General features: G+C 41.9%; 1 protein-coding gene across 1 annotated transcript in view; it reads left to right on the top strand.

Annotated features, from left to right (window-relative positions):
• The window catches only part of NEDD9 (neural precursor cell expressed, developmentally down-regulated 9), a 48,703-nt gene extending 30,435 nt beyond the window's left edge, over positions 1-18,268 (top strand). The window contains exons 3-7 of the mRNA XM_073332057.2: positions 8,116-8,217; positions 10,690-10,791; positions 11,284-12,495; positions 12,940-13,029; positions 15,534-18,268. Coding sequence (XP_073188158.1) covers positions 8,116-8,217; positions 10,690-10,791; positions 11,284-12,495; positions 12,940-13,029; positions 15,534-16,043 — 2,016 coding nt within the window. The 3' untranslated portion in view covers positions 16,044-18,268. The remainder of the gene's footprint in view (positions 1-8,115; positions 8,218-10,689; positions 10,792-11,283; positions 12,496-12,939; positions 13,030-15,533) is intronic.
• The last annotated feature ends 490 nt before the right edge of the window (positions 18,269-18,758 follow it).

Here is an 18,758-nt window from a genome sequence, read left to right on the forward strand (position 1 = left end):
AAAATTTTGAATTATATAATGCAAAATTTAAAAAATTCTAAATGAAAGATCATTTCAAAATGAAAACTCATTCCAGAAATATCAAAATCGGATGTTATGACACTGGTGGAATTTCTTTCACAACAAAATCTTGGCTAACATGATTCAGTTTCACAGAGCATTTTGATTTCAACAGAACCACATATTCCAACAAAATTTCTAGTAATATAATTATCAACAGTAAAAATGTTTTGCATTCAACAAATTATGCCTCTATAGTCTCTTGTTTTGTCTTTCATTAGACAATTTAGTCTTCCCATGTTAGAAAAGTCCTATTTTAAATATTTGTAGTGGGCCAGTCACCATAATATTGAGGTACTGAGTTTTGTCCATCATTAGCTAAAACTTTATCAGTTTTATCTTTATCAGCTAAATCCAAACAGAATTTAAGCCACAGGCTGCTTGAGGGACTATTTGTTCTTTAGCACAAGAGTATATTTTCCCAGTGACAGATGAGCCCAAAGCATTATGAATGAGATTTATCCACCAGACCTTCTACCCATGCACAAATCATTCACTTCAAGTACTCCAGGGTGCATGACCTGTCATGTCACAAATGTTGTGCTGCATCAGACCCTTAGTGGTTGTGGGAGTACACTGACATAAGAAATCATGAGGTCACTCAGTCTGAAATGATGAATTTTCACAGAGAGAGGGGATAAAGCCTATGTAAAGAGTATTGGATGAGTTTCCTCTTCTGAGAAGTTTTTTCTGCTCTTAAATACTAGTTATTTAGTGCAATCTGGTGCATTTCACCCTCTCCCCTCCATATCACCCCTCTTCTCTGGTTTGAATCAAGGTCTCTGCATTATTTCCTTCTTTCTCTCTTCTCCTGCATATTCAAAACAAGTTGCACAACTCCTGCTTTATATTTTACAGCCTCACAGCTTAAAACGTGTCAAGCTGGCTCAAAAAAGACAAAGATCAACACTGATTTTAAAAAATACTTCTATTTTTATTATGATAGCACAGATGCCCCAATTAAGATTGGTCCCCATTGTACTAAGCACTTGACAGACCCATAGTAAGACAGTCCCTGCCCTAAAAAGCTTACAGTTTAAGCTCCCAATCCTACAGAAATGTAAACACATGCGTGACTTCATGCACTGTGAATTAATGTAATTAGAATTTACAGTGCATAGCGTTAAAGTACATACATAAGTCTTTGTAAGATTGGCACCTAAGCAGAGCAGGTCGACAAATGATGGGAGAAAAGTAAGTAGGAGTTAATTAGGATGCATGTAGTAACATGAAATAAAACAGTTCTAGGTAGGAGCAGCATTTGTCACATCTTTACTGATATCTTGCCCTCTGAAGCCTATTTCTAAGAAAATTCATGTGAGAACCTAAAAAAATTAGAGCTATAGATTATAGAATCTCACATTCTTCTCAATTTTCCATCAAACAATGAAGCATATATCTCCCTCCACCCAAGAGGAAAATGCTTTTGTTCATTTAATCTTTCCTTACAGTAGGTGTTGAGTTGATAGCACTATATATCCATGTCCTAGCCTTAGCCACAAACAAGGTACAGTACAAGAAACTGTTATGCACGCTTACCCCATGCTACCCTGTCAGTATGACTCAGCCTTTGCTTGAAGGGACTTCATTTAGGGGTAGCTCAGTTTCCATGCCCATTAAGCAACTATTCTCTCTGCTGAGGATACTATGATTAAGCATTTTATGGCAAACCACACCATCTGCCAGTTAGTGAACCTGGATTAAAAATTAGATTAGGTTAAAACTTTACTTAAAAATGGCTTTTAAAAACATGCTGTATGTTTATAACAATGTGGTTTACCCTAACTCATGAAAGGAGCCTGATAGTCAAGTAAGAGTAATTCTAGTATAGGGGTGGGCAAACTCTTTGGCCCGAGGGCCACATCTAGGTATGGAAATTGTGTGGCGGGCCATGAATGCTCACGAAATTGGGGGTTGGGGTGTGGGAGGAGGTGAGGGCTCTGGCTGGGGAGTGCGGGCTCTGGGGTGGGGCCAGAAATGAGGAGTTCAGGGTGTGGGAGGGGGCTCTGGGCTGTGGCAGGGGGTTGGGGAGGGTGTGGGGGGGATGCGGGCTCTGGGGTGGGGCTGGGGATGTGGGGTTGGGGGTGCAGGAGGGTGCTCCAGGCTGGGACCAAGGGGGTCAGAGGGCAGGAGGGGATCAGGGCTGGGGCAGGGGGTTGGGGTGCAGGAGGGGGTCGGGGTGCAGGCTCCAGATGACGCTTACCTTAAGCAGTTCCCAGAAGCAGCAGCATGTCCCCCCTCTGACTCCTACGCAGAGGCATGGCCAGATAGCTCTGCACACTGCCCCATCCGCAGGCACCGCCCTTGCAGCTCCCATTGGCCATGGTTCCCAGCCAATAGGAGCTGCAGAGGCAGCCCTTGGGGGCGGGGCAGCATGCAGAGCTGTCTGTCCGTGCCTCTGCATAGGAGTCGGGGGGGGGGGGGGCGACATGCTGCTGCTTCCAGGAGCTCCACGGAGTCACATCATGTGATGAGCAGGGCAAGCCCCGGATCCCACTCCCCAGCTGGAGCTCGAGGGCTGGATTAAAACGTCTAAAGGGCCACAGTTTGCCCACCCCTGCTCTAATATATCTAAACTTCAGTGGATTGTCACTAAGGCTGGGAGACCCACTGTAGATTATTAATAAGTAAGCAGTTAAAAAAAAATCAGGTTACTGCTTCATAATATGTACTTTTGTTCATTTATTGTGACAGGGAATACCGCTTAGTAGAGGGTAAATGTCAGTTAGTGATTTGAGATCTGGCTACACTGTTTTGCTATGAAAACTTGCAGGGAGTAAACACTAGGTTAATTTTTAAAAACAAGTGAATGTAATTAGCAAGATTCTTTCTGTACTCCTATTGTCTTCAGACACCAGTTTCTAACACATGTTCTTGCTGCTCAAATGAGCCACCAGTTCCCAGAAGAAAATAGTTATGTAGATGCACTTCCCTCTGTCTGTATGGAGTGCGGTGGATTTTCCTGATGACTACTGTCATTCTTTCCTTCAGAGGCCCAGAATCAGTTAAAGATAGTGAGGAGACCCTTTCATTTCAAATTCCCTTTCTCATGTAATTTCCCCATATTCTCTTTGATTGTTTGCTTCTCTTTGCAAAACAAAAGTTGGCCAGGCTGTTATGTAACCTTCCAGGAGCCTGGGAAGCACTGTATGAGCAACTGCAGTTTTTGCTCTGAACACATTTACAAAAGCACTTTACCACACAGGCAGCTATGTGTTTTCTTTCATTTACTTACTTTTTAAAGCCATCTTTCCTGCCTCAAAGCTTAGACTTTCCCAGTTTCTCATACAACTGTCAGGCTCTTCCTCTTCAGCCTGTGTCTTTGCTCCATAGTGAGGCCATGCCAATGGTAAATTCCAGCTGATTTCAATAGAAACAAGATTGGGCCAGGGAAGAGGAGGAGGGAATTAGCAGCAGGCACAGATTAACCTGACTGAAAGGGGGTGTACTACTCTCACTAGCATCAATAAGCATTGTGAAGTTAGCCCTTCAGAAAAGAATGCAAATGTCCTTTTATAATATTTTTTAATCAAGACTGTTACCCCTAACCCGTATGTGCTGAATTGCCACTTTAACACCAAACTGTAGGAGTCCGTAGGGTCTGTGGTAAAGGCCTGAGAGTGGGAATTAGGACACCTATGCTTTATTTTTAGCTCTGCTCTCTGTGTGACTTTGGTCAAGTCACTTAACATGCCCGTGCTTCAGATTCCTCACTGGTAAAGCAGGACAAAGAGACGTACCCACCATTGTAAAGCACTGAAATAATGCGGAAGTGCTAAGGAAATAAACCCAATTCTGCTCTCAGTCAGGGCAGTGTATATCCAAAGTAGTTCCATTGGCATGAGTGGAATTACTCTAGTTTTACGCTAGTGAAATGGAGAATAAAATTTGGCCCAGTGGCTTATAACATTTTCCACGAAAAATCAGCTGCACTTTAAAAGCCACCTCCATCTGCAGGAATCATGAAAATCCGCCTGTTTGTATCTAATTTAGGAACATTAAGGCAATTTTCCTTCCATTTTAATGCTGAGTATTTAATGCTGGAAAGACAGTGGAAAGGCTTTTCCCTTATGTGTAAGGAAAATGGATTTAATGCACCACAGAACTGGGTACTTTACAAAGTACATGCATATTCAGCTCTTTTTTCTGGTTGAAGAACACACAACTGGCATGCAAAAGGCCCAAGCAATTGCTTTTGGAGGAGCATGGCCCTCAGCAAGAACAGAACAAACTTTCAGCTCAATTGTCTTTGTTCTTAATGCTGCGAGTTTGCTGTATGCTCACTACATGTTTTACCAGAGCCAAAGCTGGTCCCTGTTAGTTGCTCTGCATGGATTAAAATGGTTGCAATGTTTTCAGAATGTTGGGATAGATAGTTTGTGGGCTCACCATCTGTTTCTTTTAATGCGTAAACAAGGAAAATTGCGGGTTTGAAAGGCAGGATTTTTCAAAGCCAGATGACCGCAGGCATTCTTTAGAAAAAAAGAGAAAGAACGACAACCTAGAGTTCATTGACATTTGTCAGGAAGTAAATTCCTAAACACCAGAAAGGGCCACTACCCATACCAGAGGGGAAATAAGAGAGGAAAGTTTTTCTTATCCTGACATTGCCTTTCTTCTGAGGTCTTTAACATTAAATTACAAAGTACTATTTTGGCTTTTAAAAAGTAAAGATTAAACAATTTAGGCCAAGGTTTTTAAAAGTGACTTGTGATTTTGGTGCCTTCATTTAGTCCAGATTCACCACTGTATAAGGGTCTGATTTTCTCAAAGTGCTGAGCATCCACCCCCCTCAGAAAATCAAGCACTAATCACTTTTGAGAGACCTTATTTCCCTCCTCCTCCCATTCCCCAATTGCAGATTATCTGAATTTGTGAAACAGCAAGGGGGCAAACACACACAATAAAAAGGATACTGCATCACAATATGGATTTGGCTTAGTTCATTTTGACAAGTCTAGTATGGTTTTAGTTACTAAGGATTATACAGCATAATATATTAGTTTTGTACAGCAGTACATGGGGTAAAAAGAGCAGGCATTTAAATTAATTTAAGGCCTTGTTAACAGTAGTCAACTATTACAGCTTTTTCTGAGAGATGTGGGGAGAACTCTGTGGTGTGCTGTAAAAGAATAATTGGATGTACAAGATTCTACTGCATGACAGAGATCATGGTTCTGAGGGTATGTTTCTCCTATAAATGTTTGGAGATAGAATACAGCTTTTGTTCTATGTATACATCATCCTAGAGAGGGTTGGGATGTCGTTTAAATTGATACATTGCCATTCAGGCATATAATTTCAAGCACATAAAATGCTGTTAACAACAACAGACTTTTGTTTGTTAATAGCCGCACATAAAATCCAAAATGATGCGGTTTAGGGCTCGATCTTGCAAGCCCTCAGTGCCTGAAACTGACACTGATGTCAATGAAGTCTATTGATGGAGGACTAGCAGCATTGGAAATCTAGCGTGCCTACTTTCAAGTACAATTTGGCTGCTCTATGGCTGACTCCCAGTGCCCTTTACTGTAAAACAGCAGTTAAGAATTAAGAAACTTTGAATTTCAACAATTTAGCAATCACTCGCCACCCACCTCCAGGGCTGCACTGGTATCTCTGGCTGAGTTCCAGAGCACTACAATTCTTCAACCCTGCGGCTGAGCATTTCCCCTATAATCTAGTAAGCAGCTTGATGTCAGAGTTTTCACATTAGAGAAAGGATTAAAGATGATGGCTACCCAGAGAGCAACCTTTTGTTTCTAATTTGCAATGTCTTCTCTACTGGAGGATCATCTATAAAACCCTGGGGGCTTATTATTGATGCAAAATAGTCACTACAATTTAGAAACCCCTGGAAGGGACACTGAGTAAACATGCTTAAAAGTGAGTCCTTTGATTCCAAGGCATTTCTCTTACACTATGGTGCTCAGCATTACTATGGAAACCTGTTAGTGGGCCAGGTGAGGTTCATTGTGTTTGCTTTACATTAATTCCTGTCTTTGACTGGTGTTTGGTGCCACACTTGGAATTCTACACAGCATCTGCCAGTCTAGTAAAAGTAAGCTAATAATGCCTTACATTCATATCATGCCTTTCGCCCTGAAGGATCCCAAAGCACTTTGCAAACTATATATATTGGCCAGACTCACTCCAGGATCTGCTTCACCGTCCCCTGATGGCAGAAAGACTGCATGGAGAAAGGGTAGATTGCTATTCCCCCTACCCTACTCCCCCAGGGAGTCCACAGGCAGACAACACAGCCCCAGAAGTGTGTAACAGTGGCCAGGGATGGGTAATGACCAAGGTGATCTCTTACGAAAAAGTCCTGTAGAATTTAATGGCAAATGATAACGTTCTCATAGGTTTTGCGTTTAATCATCCGATAAAATTTAATGGAGAATTCTAATCCTGATATAGAATTCTATAGGAAAGAGGTCGTCCTCTATTAAATTCTATAAGTTTTAGATTAATTTCTAGAGAACCTACTAATTTTATCTCTATTAAATGCCAGCCTGGCATCCTAGTGGAAATCAGAGCCTCCAGTGGAAATTTAAACTGTTTGAGCCTTCCCCCATCCTCTGGCAGAAACCCAAGGGTAGGGCAACTATGAAAGTAGCATTTACCATCCCCCAGAAGTGAATGCGACTCCTCTACCCTCCCAGGGCATCTTAACTTCCTTGCATCAACCAAGGAAGGTTGATTCAAGGTTGATTCAAGATTGATTCAAGGTTGAATCCGGCTCAGACTATTCAGGAATGACATCAGCCACCTCTGTGGAGGAATTCAGCAGCTGTTTAACAGTGCAGAGGCAAATGCCACAAAACACATAGGACGGGAAGTGAAGAAGAACAGTGTATTCCATTGAATTTGCAGGGAGAATAGAGATATGCAGAGTGTAAACATCAGGGACTCAGTCCTGCAATCCTTAGTTAGGCAAAACTCACGGTGGAATTTGGCTAGGCCACTGGGACTTACTCCTGTAAAAAGTGTTGTGTGATCGTTACCAGCAGTGTGCTCAGGAACTCTGTTTAATAGCTTGCTTACTTTTACAAGGAAAATTAAGTCACCCTTGTTCACAATTCTCCTCAGCTGAACCTGAAACCATTTCTTGTACAATCCTATGACATTCTGTCATTGTATGTCTTTGTTCTACACTGTATATTTCTTTACTGGAGCTAAATTGGACAGAATTTAGAGTAGATCACTATTTCCACTATAAACACTGTTTTTCAGGGGGTTATGTAACAACATTTCTTTTAAACCAAATTATACTGAACTCTTGCCATGCAGATGGTTGTCCCAGATGTAATGTATTTATTTTTAACCACATTTTATTTGAAGTAAGTGTGGGCAGTTTATGGTTTTGAAAACACGAGCAATGTCAATTCTCACCATCACAGAGACGGTTTTGTCACATAGTGTAGTTCAAGAACAGCTTAAATTTTCCAGTCTGTTAGCTGCTAATGTGGACTAATTATGCTTAAGCCCCAAGAGTAAATTTCCTGCTTTAGCATCTTCCATTTAAAGGAGCTTCAAAGCCACAACAATTGCTCCATTGTTTAGGACTTGCTCACACAAGTAGTCCTACTGAAGTCACTGGGACACATTAGTAAAGGTTGAAAGATTAGGATTTTAGGCCCAGATCCTCAAAGGTATTTAGGCACCTAACTCCCATTGTAATCAGTTGGTACCTAAGTATCTCTGAGGCCAAAGATTAGGATCATAGAGCCTGATCCAGCAAGGAATTGAGCACCAGTCAAGGTTACTCAACTCCTTAGTAAATAACTACTGCAGGAATATTTTATACCAGTGGCAGAGCTGCTCAAGGAAGAAATAATGGTTTCATTGTAACCAATAAGTATAGTTTTGTAATACACTTTTAAAAAAACATCAGACGTCTGTAGGGACTTTCATTAATAAAATCGCCAGATAAAAAGTGTAGAAGTTAATAACACTGGAATGTTTGTGTAGAGAAGCATATCCAATTACAGACAGAACATGCTAAATGCCTCAAGTAATTTTGTTTTCATCTCCTTCTCTTTTAACCCACAGGTAGTAACTCCAGTCAGGACAGGACAAGGTTATGTTTATGAGTTCCCTTCCAAATACCAGAAAGATACCTACGATATCCCTCCAGTTCGTCCTTCCCAAGGGGTATGTACCAATAAAACTGTCAGCGGCATTGAAAAGCTCCAAAAAGTCTTTCCATTCTATCTGCAGTTGAAGTACAGGAGACATTATGTCATTCCAAAGTGAAAATATTTTTCAATTAGGGCAGGCCTGCACTACTGCTTATGTCAAAATAACATATTATTCAGGGGTGTAAAAAAGCCACCCCTCTGAATGACTCAAGTTACATCGCCCTAAGCACCGTTGTGGACAGCGCTGTGTTGTCGGGAGATGCTCGTGGAGGTGGAGTAACTACACCGACTGGAGAGCTCTCTCCTGTCTGCATAGAGGGTCTTCACCAGATGTGCTACAGCGGTGCTGCCTCCAACGAGATGGCCTTTTCCGTGTCATTGTGCACAAAATGCATTTGATGTTAAGATCTGGCAGTACACAAACATCAAATTCACATTTACTTGCCAAGGGATGCGATGCATTATTTTGGTCAAACAAAATACCCAAACAGAAGAAATATGTTCCCAAAGGAAGTGTTTTCTTCTTCTGGTATTGCACAGGTGGCACTAGTTTACTTAGTAAGGGCACAGTTGTCTCCTGTACTAGCTACTTCCATGTAGGAGGTTGTTCTTACCAAATGTCCGCTAGCTTATTTTCCTGACACTGGATTGTGCCCCTACTCCTGTGAACAACTAGGGAAGTTGGCCCCCAAAGCCTATGAATTTCCAGGATATAGAGACCCAGGAACTATGCACTTTGGCTGTTCACCAGGGCCCCTTAACAACACAGCTCCTGCAGGAAATGTGAAACTAAAGCTCCCCCTCAGCAGATGCCCCTGGCATACCCCTCAACATTCAAAACTGCCAAGGCACCAGAGTCACAAATGACCAAAACATGGAACAATCACCATGCCATAATGGACAGATTACATTGTTTGATTTTAAGTATGTTTCCTCATTGTATGCATTACATAAACAGGTTTTGTGAGATTATAACTCAGGCGGCTTGAAGACGTGGGAGTTTGGCGTGAGAAGTGGAGTCCACCCACGCAAGTGGGAGGGAGATTTGGAGGGAAAGGAGTGGTTCCTGATTAGGGTTCTCCTGATAACATTAATTCTGGATGCCCCATAAAAATGAATTCAGGCCCAGGACTCTGCTCCACTCCTCCTCCAATTCAATTAACATAACACCAGCTGTCCCTAAAAAGATTAATTCAGGCCACTCCTACCACTCTGCAATATTCCATTGCTCCTGCCCTGCCCCCACAGAGGTCCTTGTTGCATTGATAGCCCGGAGCCATGCTCCTCTCTAACAAGCAGAGAAAGCAAGCCCAAGAGATGAAACATTGTTTTCTACTCGAGGAAGGGGGAAGTTGGAGGGGGCGAGCTGGACCAGTACACTTCTCACAGCAAGTAGTGCCGCCTCCCCTTGAAGAACCCAACAGGTCAGGGCCTGACACACTTCTTGCTCCCCAGCCCTTCTTTAAATAGCGGGAGGGGGGGCAGTCTGGTCACTCCCTATTCATCCCTCCCCACCCCAAAAAGCTTGTTAGTTCCTTGGCTCGCTTCTTCTCTGAGACCACTTGCCTGCTCATCAGAGATGAGGAGCAGAGAAGAGTAGGAGCCCGAGAGCTGCCAAAAGAGAGTCTCCATTTCCTTTCTCCATCCCTTGCTGCTGCTGCCTGTCCTTGCAGTGCATCACCTGAGAATGCAGTGCAGCAGGACAGGGAGGCAGAATCCTCTCTAGTGCACGACCTATCACACCATGTAGTACACTTAAAAGGTCTGGTCTCTGCAATCTTCTCAGTAGGGTGGCCCACATCACCAAGGGGGGCAACGGATACATAATGCTGACAAGGTCAAGCATTAAGTCTCAAAGGTTTGGGGAATGAGTGACAATGCTGCCACAGAGAGCGGTTATCCCCAACACTATCTTGGAGATACAAAAACCCAGGATATCAGGAATGATCTTGAGCCCCTAACGCTGGACAGCTGGCAGTGTATACTGAGCACCCTTACAGATTTCCCAGTACACCTACCTCAAAAAAAGGTGATCCTGGGTCCCTGTGCCCCCCACCACCTCCCACACTGCATGTATCAAATCTTGTGAAGTGTACCTGCTGTTGTGGCAATCTCTTCTTCTGTCTCCACCCCAGTAGAGCTCTGTCATGATTCAGTCCTCTCTGCATCTGTAAATAAGGAGGGGATGAAGGGATCCTATGTGCAGATCTTGATTTAACTTTGTGACTGGAATTCAAATGAAGTGTTTCCATTCAGAAACTTCATCTGTCCAGCCCACAGTCTACACAATCCTACTAAAGGGAGCTATCACAAGCATATTTGTCTCTCAGTACCCACCCTGCAAGCCTCCACATACACAAAAGCTAAAACCCTGCTCCTCTTCTTCCTTCTATTTCAAAATAAATAAAATATGAGAGAAATCATCTGAAATCACAGCTATCATGGGATGGCTCCATTTTCTGTAACAGGTTTATTCTCTCTTCAGATATATGACGTTCCCCCTGCATCAGTTAAGGGGCCTGTGCATCCAGTCCCAATGGGAGAGGCAAGAGGTCAAGGGGTGTATGATATACCTCCTATAAAAGGGGTAAGTCTGATGCAATTTCAGTAGATAATACATGCTTTTTCATGTCAGATGGAAGACGTGTTTAGACATAAAAGTGCATATGACACTGAATAAGGGTATTGAATTCAGGTACTTTAAACAGTCCCTCAGGCTTTTTGCACATTCATTAAAACTTTGTAACATAATTACTCACCTCATGTAGGGTAACTATAAATTAGAGCTAAAGCTACATTTAGGAGATCCCCCACCCCCCACCCCCCACCCCCCGCTTATAAAAGATTTCATGTTCATTTTGATGGAAATGAACATTTTTTAATTAGTAAGAAAACTCTGACTTCTTGAAATCCAGGGTGAAAGTCTGGCCCCATTGAAGTCAGTGGCAAATCTTCCATTGACTTCACCGAGGCAAGGATTCCCTACCTTCTCCCCCTGAATTTTAATTTAATGGTAGTTCCATTGAAGACGTCTTTGCTATTTTACCTTTGTGCTCATGGCTTGCTTTCTGCATTTCAGATCTATGATTTCCCTGCATCTGCATGCAGAGAGGATACAGGGCTGAGGGAAAACTTGCTGGATTTCCCTCCTTCAGTGAACCATAATGCAAGACTGGAAGGAGTGTATGACATCCCTCCTCCTACTACCAAAGAACTTAGCAAGAAATTTACCTCTGACGTCCCTATACCTAATGATTTAATGTCACGCAAACATGGCCTGTATGACATTCCAGTGAGCCATCAAAATCAATTTCTTGGTCAGCAGATTGCTCCTCAGAAGGATGTATACGATACCCCTCGTGGAGTCCCATTTCCTGGACAGCAGTCAGGATTCAGCAAAAGCCTAAATCCAGAGGGAAGGGAAGGTGTGTATGATGTGCCACCACAAGACACTAAAGGATTGAAAGATGTGACAGATGGGATAAATAGATTATCTTTCTCTAGTACAGGCAGCACCAGGAGTAACATGTCTACATCTTCCACAACTTCAAAGGAGTCTTCTTTTTCAGCCTCGCCTTCTCACGACAAACGATTAATACTGGATCCAGACACAGCCATAGAGAGACTTTACTGGCTTCAGCAGACAGTGGAGACTGTGGTCTCTAACCTCATGGCCTTTGTTAACACAGACTGGCGGTCTTATGGGTACATGGAGAAAAATATCAATGAAATCCACACTGCTGTGGAGAAAGTGGAGCAGTCGTTGGTGGAGTATCTTCAGTTTGCAAAAGGAGCAACAGCCAATGCTTCCTGTCTCTCAGAAATCAATCTCTATAACAAAATGAGAAGGGAGCTGCAGAGACTGGAGGATTCTCACCAGATCTTGACCCAGACCAGTCATGACCTGAGTAGCTATAGCTGGTCATTGAACATCTTGGTGGTCAACAAATCCCAAAACAAATGTGATGATCTAGACCGATTTGTTATGGTGGCAAAGACAGTCCCAGATGATGCCAAGCAATTGACCACCACTGTCAGCATCAATGCAGAGATGCTATTCAAACAGGTATCAGGCAGATCACGTTTAAAGAATGTTTCAGAGAACATTATGAACACATCTGACTATGCATATAACAGCCCCCAGAATCAGCTGTTACATCATGGAGAGAAAACTCAGGACCACAGCAGTTCTTTGCCCCCACTTCTGAGTAAAGACCTGCATCCCCCCGGTATCACTAATGAGGGCTCTGAGAAGAGCTGGATGGATGATTACGATTACGTGCACCTACAGGTAAGCGAGCCAGACACATTGTTCTGCTCAATGCAGATTAAGATTTGTTGCATGCTCTTTTCTGTAAGAACTGTTCATGGCACGACAGGAAGCAGACTGTCACACCAAGATAATCTTGAAATTCCTTTTCTTTTTTTTAAATGGATGCATATCAAAAGTTGCCTGAGAAACTTCATTCAGCCCAGACTGCACATTGGGTACAGATTTTAAAAGTTAGTTTGAATCCCAAGAATGGGATTCAAATGGGACTACTCTGTACATAATGGCTGTAGCCTATCACCAACATAACATTGTCCATTTCCTATTTGTCCTCTTGTGGGTGTGCTACAAATTAAGATGGCAATACAAGAAGGTACATTTGTCACACTGTCTGTGGGCATTTAATTATTAACTCTAGAGAATTACCGTTTGACACAATGTCTATTTTTATCTTGTGCCACACAGGGAAAAGAGGAGTTTGAAAGACAACAGAAAGAGCTTCTAGAAAAAGAAAATATCATCAAGCAGAACAAGATGCAGCTGGAGCATCATCAGGTACGTCCAGTCAGACTTGGAAAGCACCAAGCTGTCAGAATTGGAAGGCACCATGCAGGCCATTTTGTACCACGAGACGTGTCAGCCAAATAAAAGAGAAAGAGCTCATCTCTCAGCCACTTAATGGCGGCTTAGTAACAAAGGAGGCATGGGTGTCCATTCTCCCCTCAGATTCAGAAGTGGTTAGCATGCGAGAGAGTTTCCCACCATTCTCTCCTGTAGATTTTCTTCAGCCCTGGAGGCACTAAAGAATGCAAGTACCTCTATGGCAATTTAGCCCTTTCAGACTCTTGGAGATAGCCTGGGAGTCAACATCATCATCTCGTTTGTTACCTTGCTGCCATTAGATAGCAGAACTGCAGCTCTTCCTGTGTATTTGAGAGAGGTCTCCTCTGCTGGGAAGAGATCTGTCCCCTGAAAGCACATTCAAAACATGTCTGTTCAAGAGGTTAATTCTTTTTATAGCACCTAGAAGCCCCTCTGTACTAGGCACAGTATACACACATAGGCTGCGTCTACACTACACACCACTGGTGATAGCATGTAGGGTATGTGAAAAGCAGGCTCCATCCACACTGGCTGAGCCTTTCCCAGCTGTCTCCTCCCTGCTGGCATCTTTCCCTGCTGCCTCCCTCTGCCCGAGTCCTTCCATGTGGCAGGGAAAGGCTCTAGCAGCTGGGAGATGGCAGCACCTTTCCCCACTGCAAGTAGAGAGCGTGTAGGGTGTGCATTGGATACACACCCACACCCTTCAGGCATGTCTTTATGCTACTTGCCAAAGCCCAGGCCTCATGGTCTACATTGCTCTTTATGCCTGTGCTGGGGGGCTACGCACATATATACTCTACCCGCCACCAAAAAGAAGCATGCAGTTTAGACATACTCATAGTAAGAGACGAGTCCTCTTCCACAGAGTTTATATAGGAGGGGAAATAGAGGCACAGAGCAGTGAAGTGACTTTTCCAAGGTCACACAGCAGGACAATGGCAGAGACAAAAACTGAACCTCGGTCTCTTGAGTCCTAGTCCAGTGCCATATCCACTGGCCCACACAGAATACAAGTGTAGATTATGCACACCCACTGTCTAAATACGTACATCACTAAATTAAAAAAAAATCTTAGGATAACTTTAAAATTGTGATTTTTAAACACCAAAATGATCAGGTAACAAAATGTTAACGCTGTCATAGTAATAGTAACTCGCCAGCATGCTGACATGAAATGTACAGTTTTCATAAATATAAAATGTTAACAAATTTAGTAACGAAGAATACTCCATATGTGCAATATGGGAGTGGTAACCTTGATTTTTGCATTTCCTGACTTGTGAGCAGTTAAAGCTGTAATCTTACCATTACATTAATGTAAGGTTTTGTATTTAAATTTCCCTGTGTGTTTTTGTTTGCTTGAAGAGCAATGAGGAGCTGAAAGATTAACATTTGATAGCTCACGATCATGCATAGATAGAAGTGTCAGCTATTTATCATAGGAGAGAGTCTCAAGTGGATGGACAACAACTGTTTCCGACTCTGTAGTGCCCCAATATATCAGTTCTTAAAACCATTAGCTTTTTAGATATAGCAAAGCTGTTTTAGATTGTTACGACTTCTCTGGCCCTGTGTAGTTGGACTCATGGAAACTAAAGCACCTGATTTTACAGGACATGGGGTCCAAAGATGTCCCAATAAGTTTTTTAAAGTCTTCAAAATTGTCTACAGTAGTTTTCCTATATGTGGCATGTATAGATATACATGATGGTACACTCGGGCATAAAGGATTAATTGGCCCCCATTTAGATGAGATGTGTAAGTTACTTGTGAGTAACATAGCCAAACCAAATCATAGATTCATAGATTCATAGATATTAAGGTCAGAAGGGACCATTATGATCATCCAGTCCGACCTCCTGCACAACGCAGGCCACAGAATCTCACCCACCCACTCCTGCGATAAACCTCTCACCTATGTCTGAGCTATTGAAGTCCTCAAATCGTGGTTTAAAGACTTCAAGGAGCAGAGAATCCTCCAGCAAGTGACCCGTGCCCCATGCTACAGAGGAAGGCAAAAAACCTCCAGGGCCTCTTCCAATCTGCCCTGGAGGAAAATTCCTTCCCGACCCCAAATATGGCGATCAGCTAAACCCTGAGCATATGGGCAAGATTCACCAGCCAGATGCTACAGAAAATTCTTTCCTGGGTTACTCAGGTCCCACCCATCTAACATCCCATCATAGGCCATTAGGCCTATTTACCATGAATATTTAAAGATCAATTAATTACCAAAATCATGTTATCGCATCATACCATCTCCTCCATAAACTTATTGAGTACACACTATGGGAATAGTATTTAGAAACTGTGCTTGCAGCTTGCATACAGGATGTTAAGAAATCAGTGTGAAATGTATTTGCGTTTATCAAAGGCAGGATAGGTTTGTGAATTATAACGAGGGTGATGTGATGTGTTAATAGCTTTTTGAAGAGACTCTTCTCTTTGCCATTCAGATCAATCAGTTCCAGCAACTGGAGCAAGAGATCACAAAGCCTGTGGAGAATGACATCTCAAAATGGAAGCCACCTCAGAGTCTTCAAACTGCAAGCAGCAATGTGGGCTCTCAAGACAGAGAGCTGCTCTTCTTTTATTCTGACCAGTGTGAGACTCATTTCGTTTCTCTCCTAAATGCCATTGATGCTTTTTTTAATTGTGTTAGTGCTGCTCAGCCACCGAGGATGTTCGTCGCTCACAGCAAGTTTGTCATTTTAAGCGCTCACAAACTGGTGTTCATTGGGGACACGCTCACAAGGCAAGTGACTACTCAGGATATCCGCAGCAAAGTGATGAACTCCAGCAACCAGCTATGTGAATTGCTAAAGAACATTGTTATGGCAACCAAGATGGCTGCTTTGTATTATCCCAACCCGACTGCCCTGCAGGAGATGGTCGACCGAGTAACAGAACTGTCTCATCACGCACAGCTGTTTAAACGCTCTCTGGTACAGATGGCATCATTCTGAAACAAACAAAATGGAATCCAATCAATGGACAGTAAAAATTATTTTAAAAAACTGGAAATATGTCCTATTTTATGTAAATGTTATCAATTTTTGTAGATATTTTACATGAAATATTTTAAATACATTTTTATGGATTAGAAAATCTAAAATTCAGGGATCTGGGGGTATATCTATTTCCCTATTATGTTTTTAATATACATATATATGTATACACTGCATATATGTATATGTTGCTACATTCCATAAGACACCATTATGTAAGCACCTTAAAAGTATGCATCAGTTAAGTGGTGCATATCACTGTATATACTGCCTGGTTTTCGATATATCCGTTAATTGGATGCTGCACTCTCTTTTTGGGGGGCATACTGTGTATTTTACTTCAACTTAAATGTGGCACATGGACAAGGCTGTCAAATCTATTTGTAGCAGTTCATGATGTAGATGTAATAGTTCTAATGGAACCCCAATCCCCTCCTAGAACTGACTTGATTTGAATTAATTTAGTAAAAAATTAACTGTACCCTCAATTTTATTTTGCATACAGGAGTCAATCATTTTGAGCATTGTATGTGTGTATATATATATATATATATATATAAGTTACATAACAGACAATAAACCAAGGCTCAAACTAGTGGGGCAAAAATCATCCTCGTATAGCATGATAGACAGAACCTCCTCACAGGAGCAGGAAGGATTGTATATATTTAAAAATAACGTCTTAATGCCACAAAATATTTTAAAAACCTGGAAGAATTCCCAACAATATAAATTGGCATATGTTTATCCCACCTTTCCTTGCATTTGCAAATAATTATCTCTCTCAGACTTTAGAGACTTTTTTTTTTTTGCAGACCTAGGGACTTATTCAGAGTTGTTGAATGTCCCTAAATCTTGCTGACATCAGTGGATTCTGAAGTACACAACATCTCACAAGATCAGGATTAATGAAAATGCATGGCATCATAATTCCCCATGAAAATGCCATCAGTTTTGGAACATCTGATTAGAACATCTGTAATTTTAGAGGACAAAATAGCACTTATCTCTATGACAAATTCTTATGAATCATTTGCACTTTTGCAGCTCTGAGCTTCACTCAGATTTTGGACTTTTTCCAAATTTTCCTTCCTAGCCCAGGGACACACCATGGGTCTCCTGGGCTACACAGTCACCAAAGCAATACCCTATATTTAAAGGGGTAATTCCATATGTAGCCGACACAACAGCGACTTGACCACAGGTCACATTACATGGTCACTCCTAACTGTGGAGTAATGGCGATTCTGGCAATCAGGCTCAAGGGAATGAAGTCCAGGTGATGCTCAATGTACTTGTGATTCAAAACAAAAATATAGTTACCCCAGTTTCTTTGTGAGAATTCAGGCTACAGTCCCAAGTCTTTATGTATTCTGAGTGTTTGCATAAGAGACTAGCCTGATGGTAAATACAAAAATCACATCATGTAGAATACCTAGTCAGGAGGCACTTAAGTAAAGTCTTTCTTCATAAAACTATATCTGGTATTTTTGTTCCAGCCTATGTCTAAACACGTTCTCCAGTGCATGCCTCATTGCAGTGCATTTGTTTATCTTGGCTAACAGAACTGGTTTACCAGCAAATGAAGTTATGCTTTCCTAATATATTGTCTCAGAGTGATGACTGCTCATCATTGAAATTTACCATAATGTTGTTTTCAGAGGGCTCAAACCTGCTTCCGTTAAAGCCAGTGGGAGTTCAGAGAGACTTCAGCAGCAACAGACTCATACCCAGCACTTGCATCAGCTATAATATTTAAAGCTCCTCTCCATTTTACAAGAGGAGAGGAATAGTTATCCCATTGTAAACAAAATAGGATTGCCAGAAAATACCAAAGAATCCACTTGAACCTGTTTTGTATTTGTGTTATTTGGGATTTTTCTATTTTTTTCCATTGTAATATTTTTAGAAAGTGACAAAGTGTTTTGAACTTTAGCCATCATGTCAATAACTTTTGAGTTTTCAAAGGGGGGATTCTTTTCATGACAAACTTATATTATTGTTTACTTGTTACCTTGTAGAGAGTATTTTTAAAATCATTAAATATACAATGCTTTTTTTTTAAAAAAGTATATAATAACTAGTTTCATTCCTTCTTTGCAATTCTCTATGAACTGTGGAAGCAAATGTTCCAGGCTAAAGCTGTGGTGAGACGGAGTGCTTATGTTCCCCCCCACTAAAGAATGGAGAAAAGTCAATGAACCAGTCATTAAACAAGCTGCTATCATGAAGGAAGAAACTAACTGGAAAGGGTTTAGGGGAATTTGGTCTGTAGTGATCACTCTTTATAGGGTGAAGTTTAAATCATCCATAGCAAACCCCAGTAGACTGGCTTTGTATGAGTGTGGAGATTGAGGGGGTGAAGAAAATCTCTACTCGTTCAGAGGACGTTGGTGGAGCACCTGTGCAATTGGTCTGCAGCAGCTACCATGCCTCATAGATTATAAACCCAGCTACAGGCTGCTGCGCTCCTCATCTCCCTGCAGGGTTTATGGTTAGTGGATGCATAATATTTATGGGTCTATTTGGCCACTTCCCTATCTCATTCATGAATCCCCGGTGTATTCTCCCACAGAGACTGCTGCTGTGTAGCACTGTCCTATGGAACAGGTATAATCAGATGGAGAGGACATGTTCTCTCCCCTTTATACTATCCTGTTAACGTACCCATCA

This window comes from Lepidochelys kempii, chromosome 2 (genome assembly GCF_965140285.1).
Source record: "Lepidochelys kempii isolate rLepKem1 chromosome 2, rLepKem1.hap1, whole genome shotgun sequence".
NCBI classification, from domain to species: Eukaryota; Metazoa; Chordata; order Testudines; family Cheloniidae; genus Lepidochelys; species Lepidochelys kempii.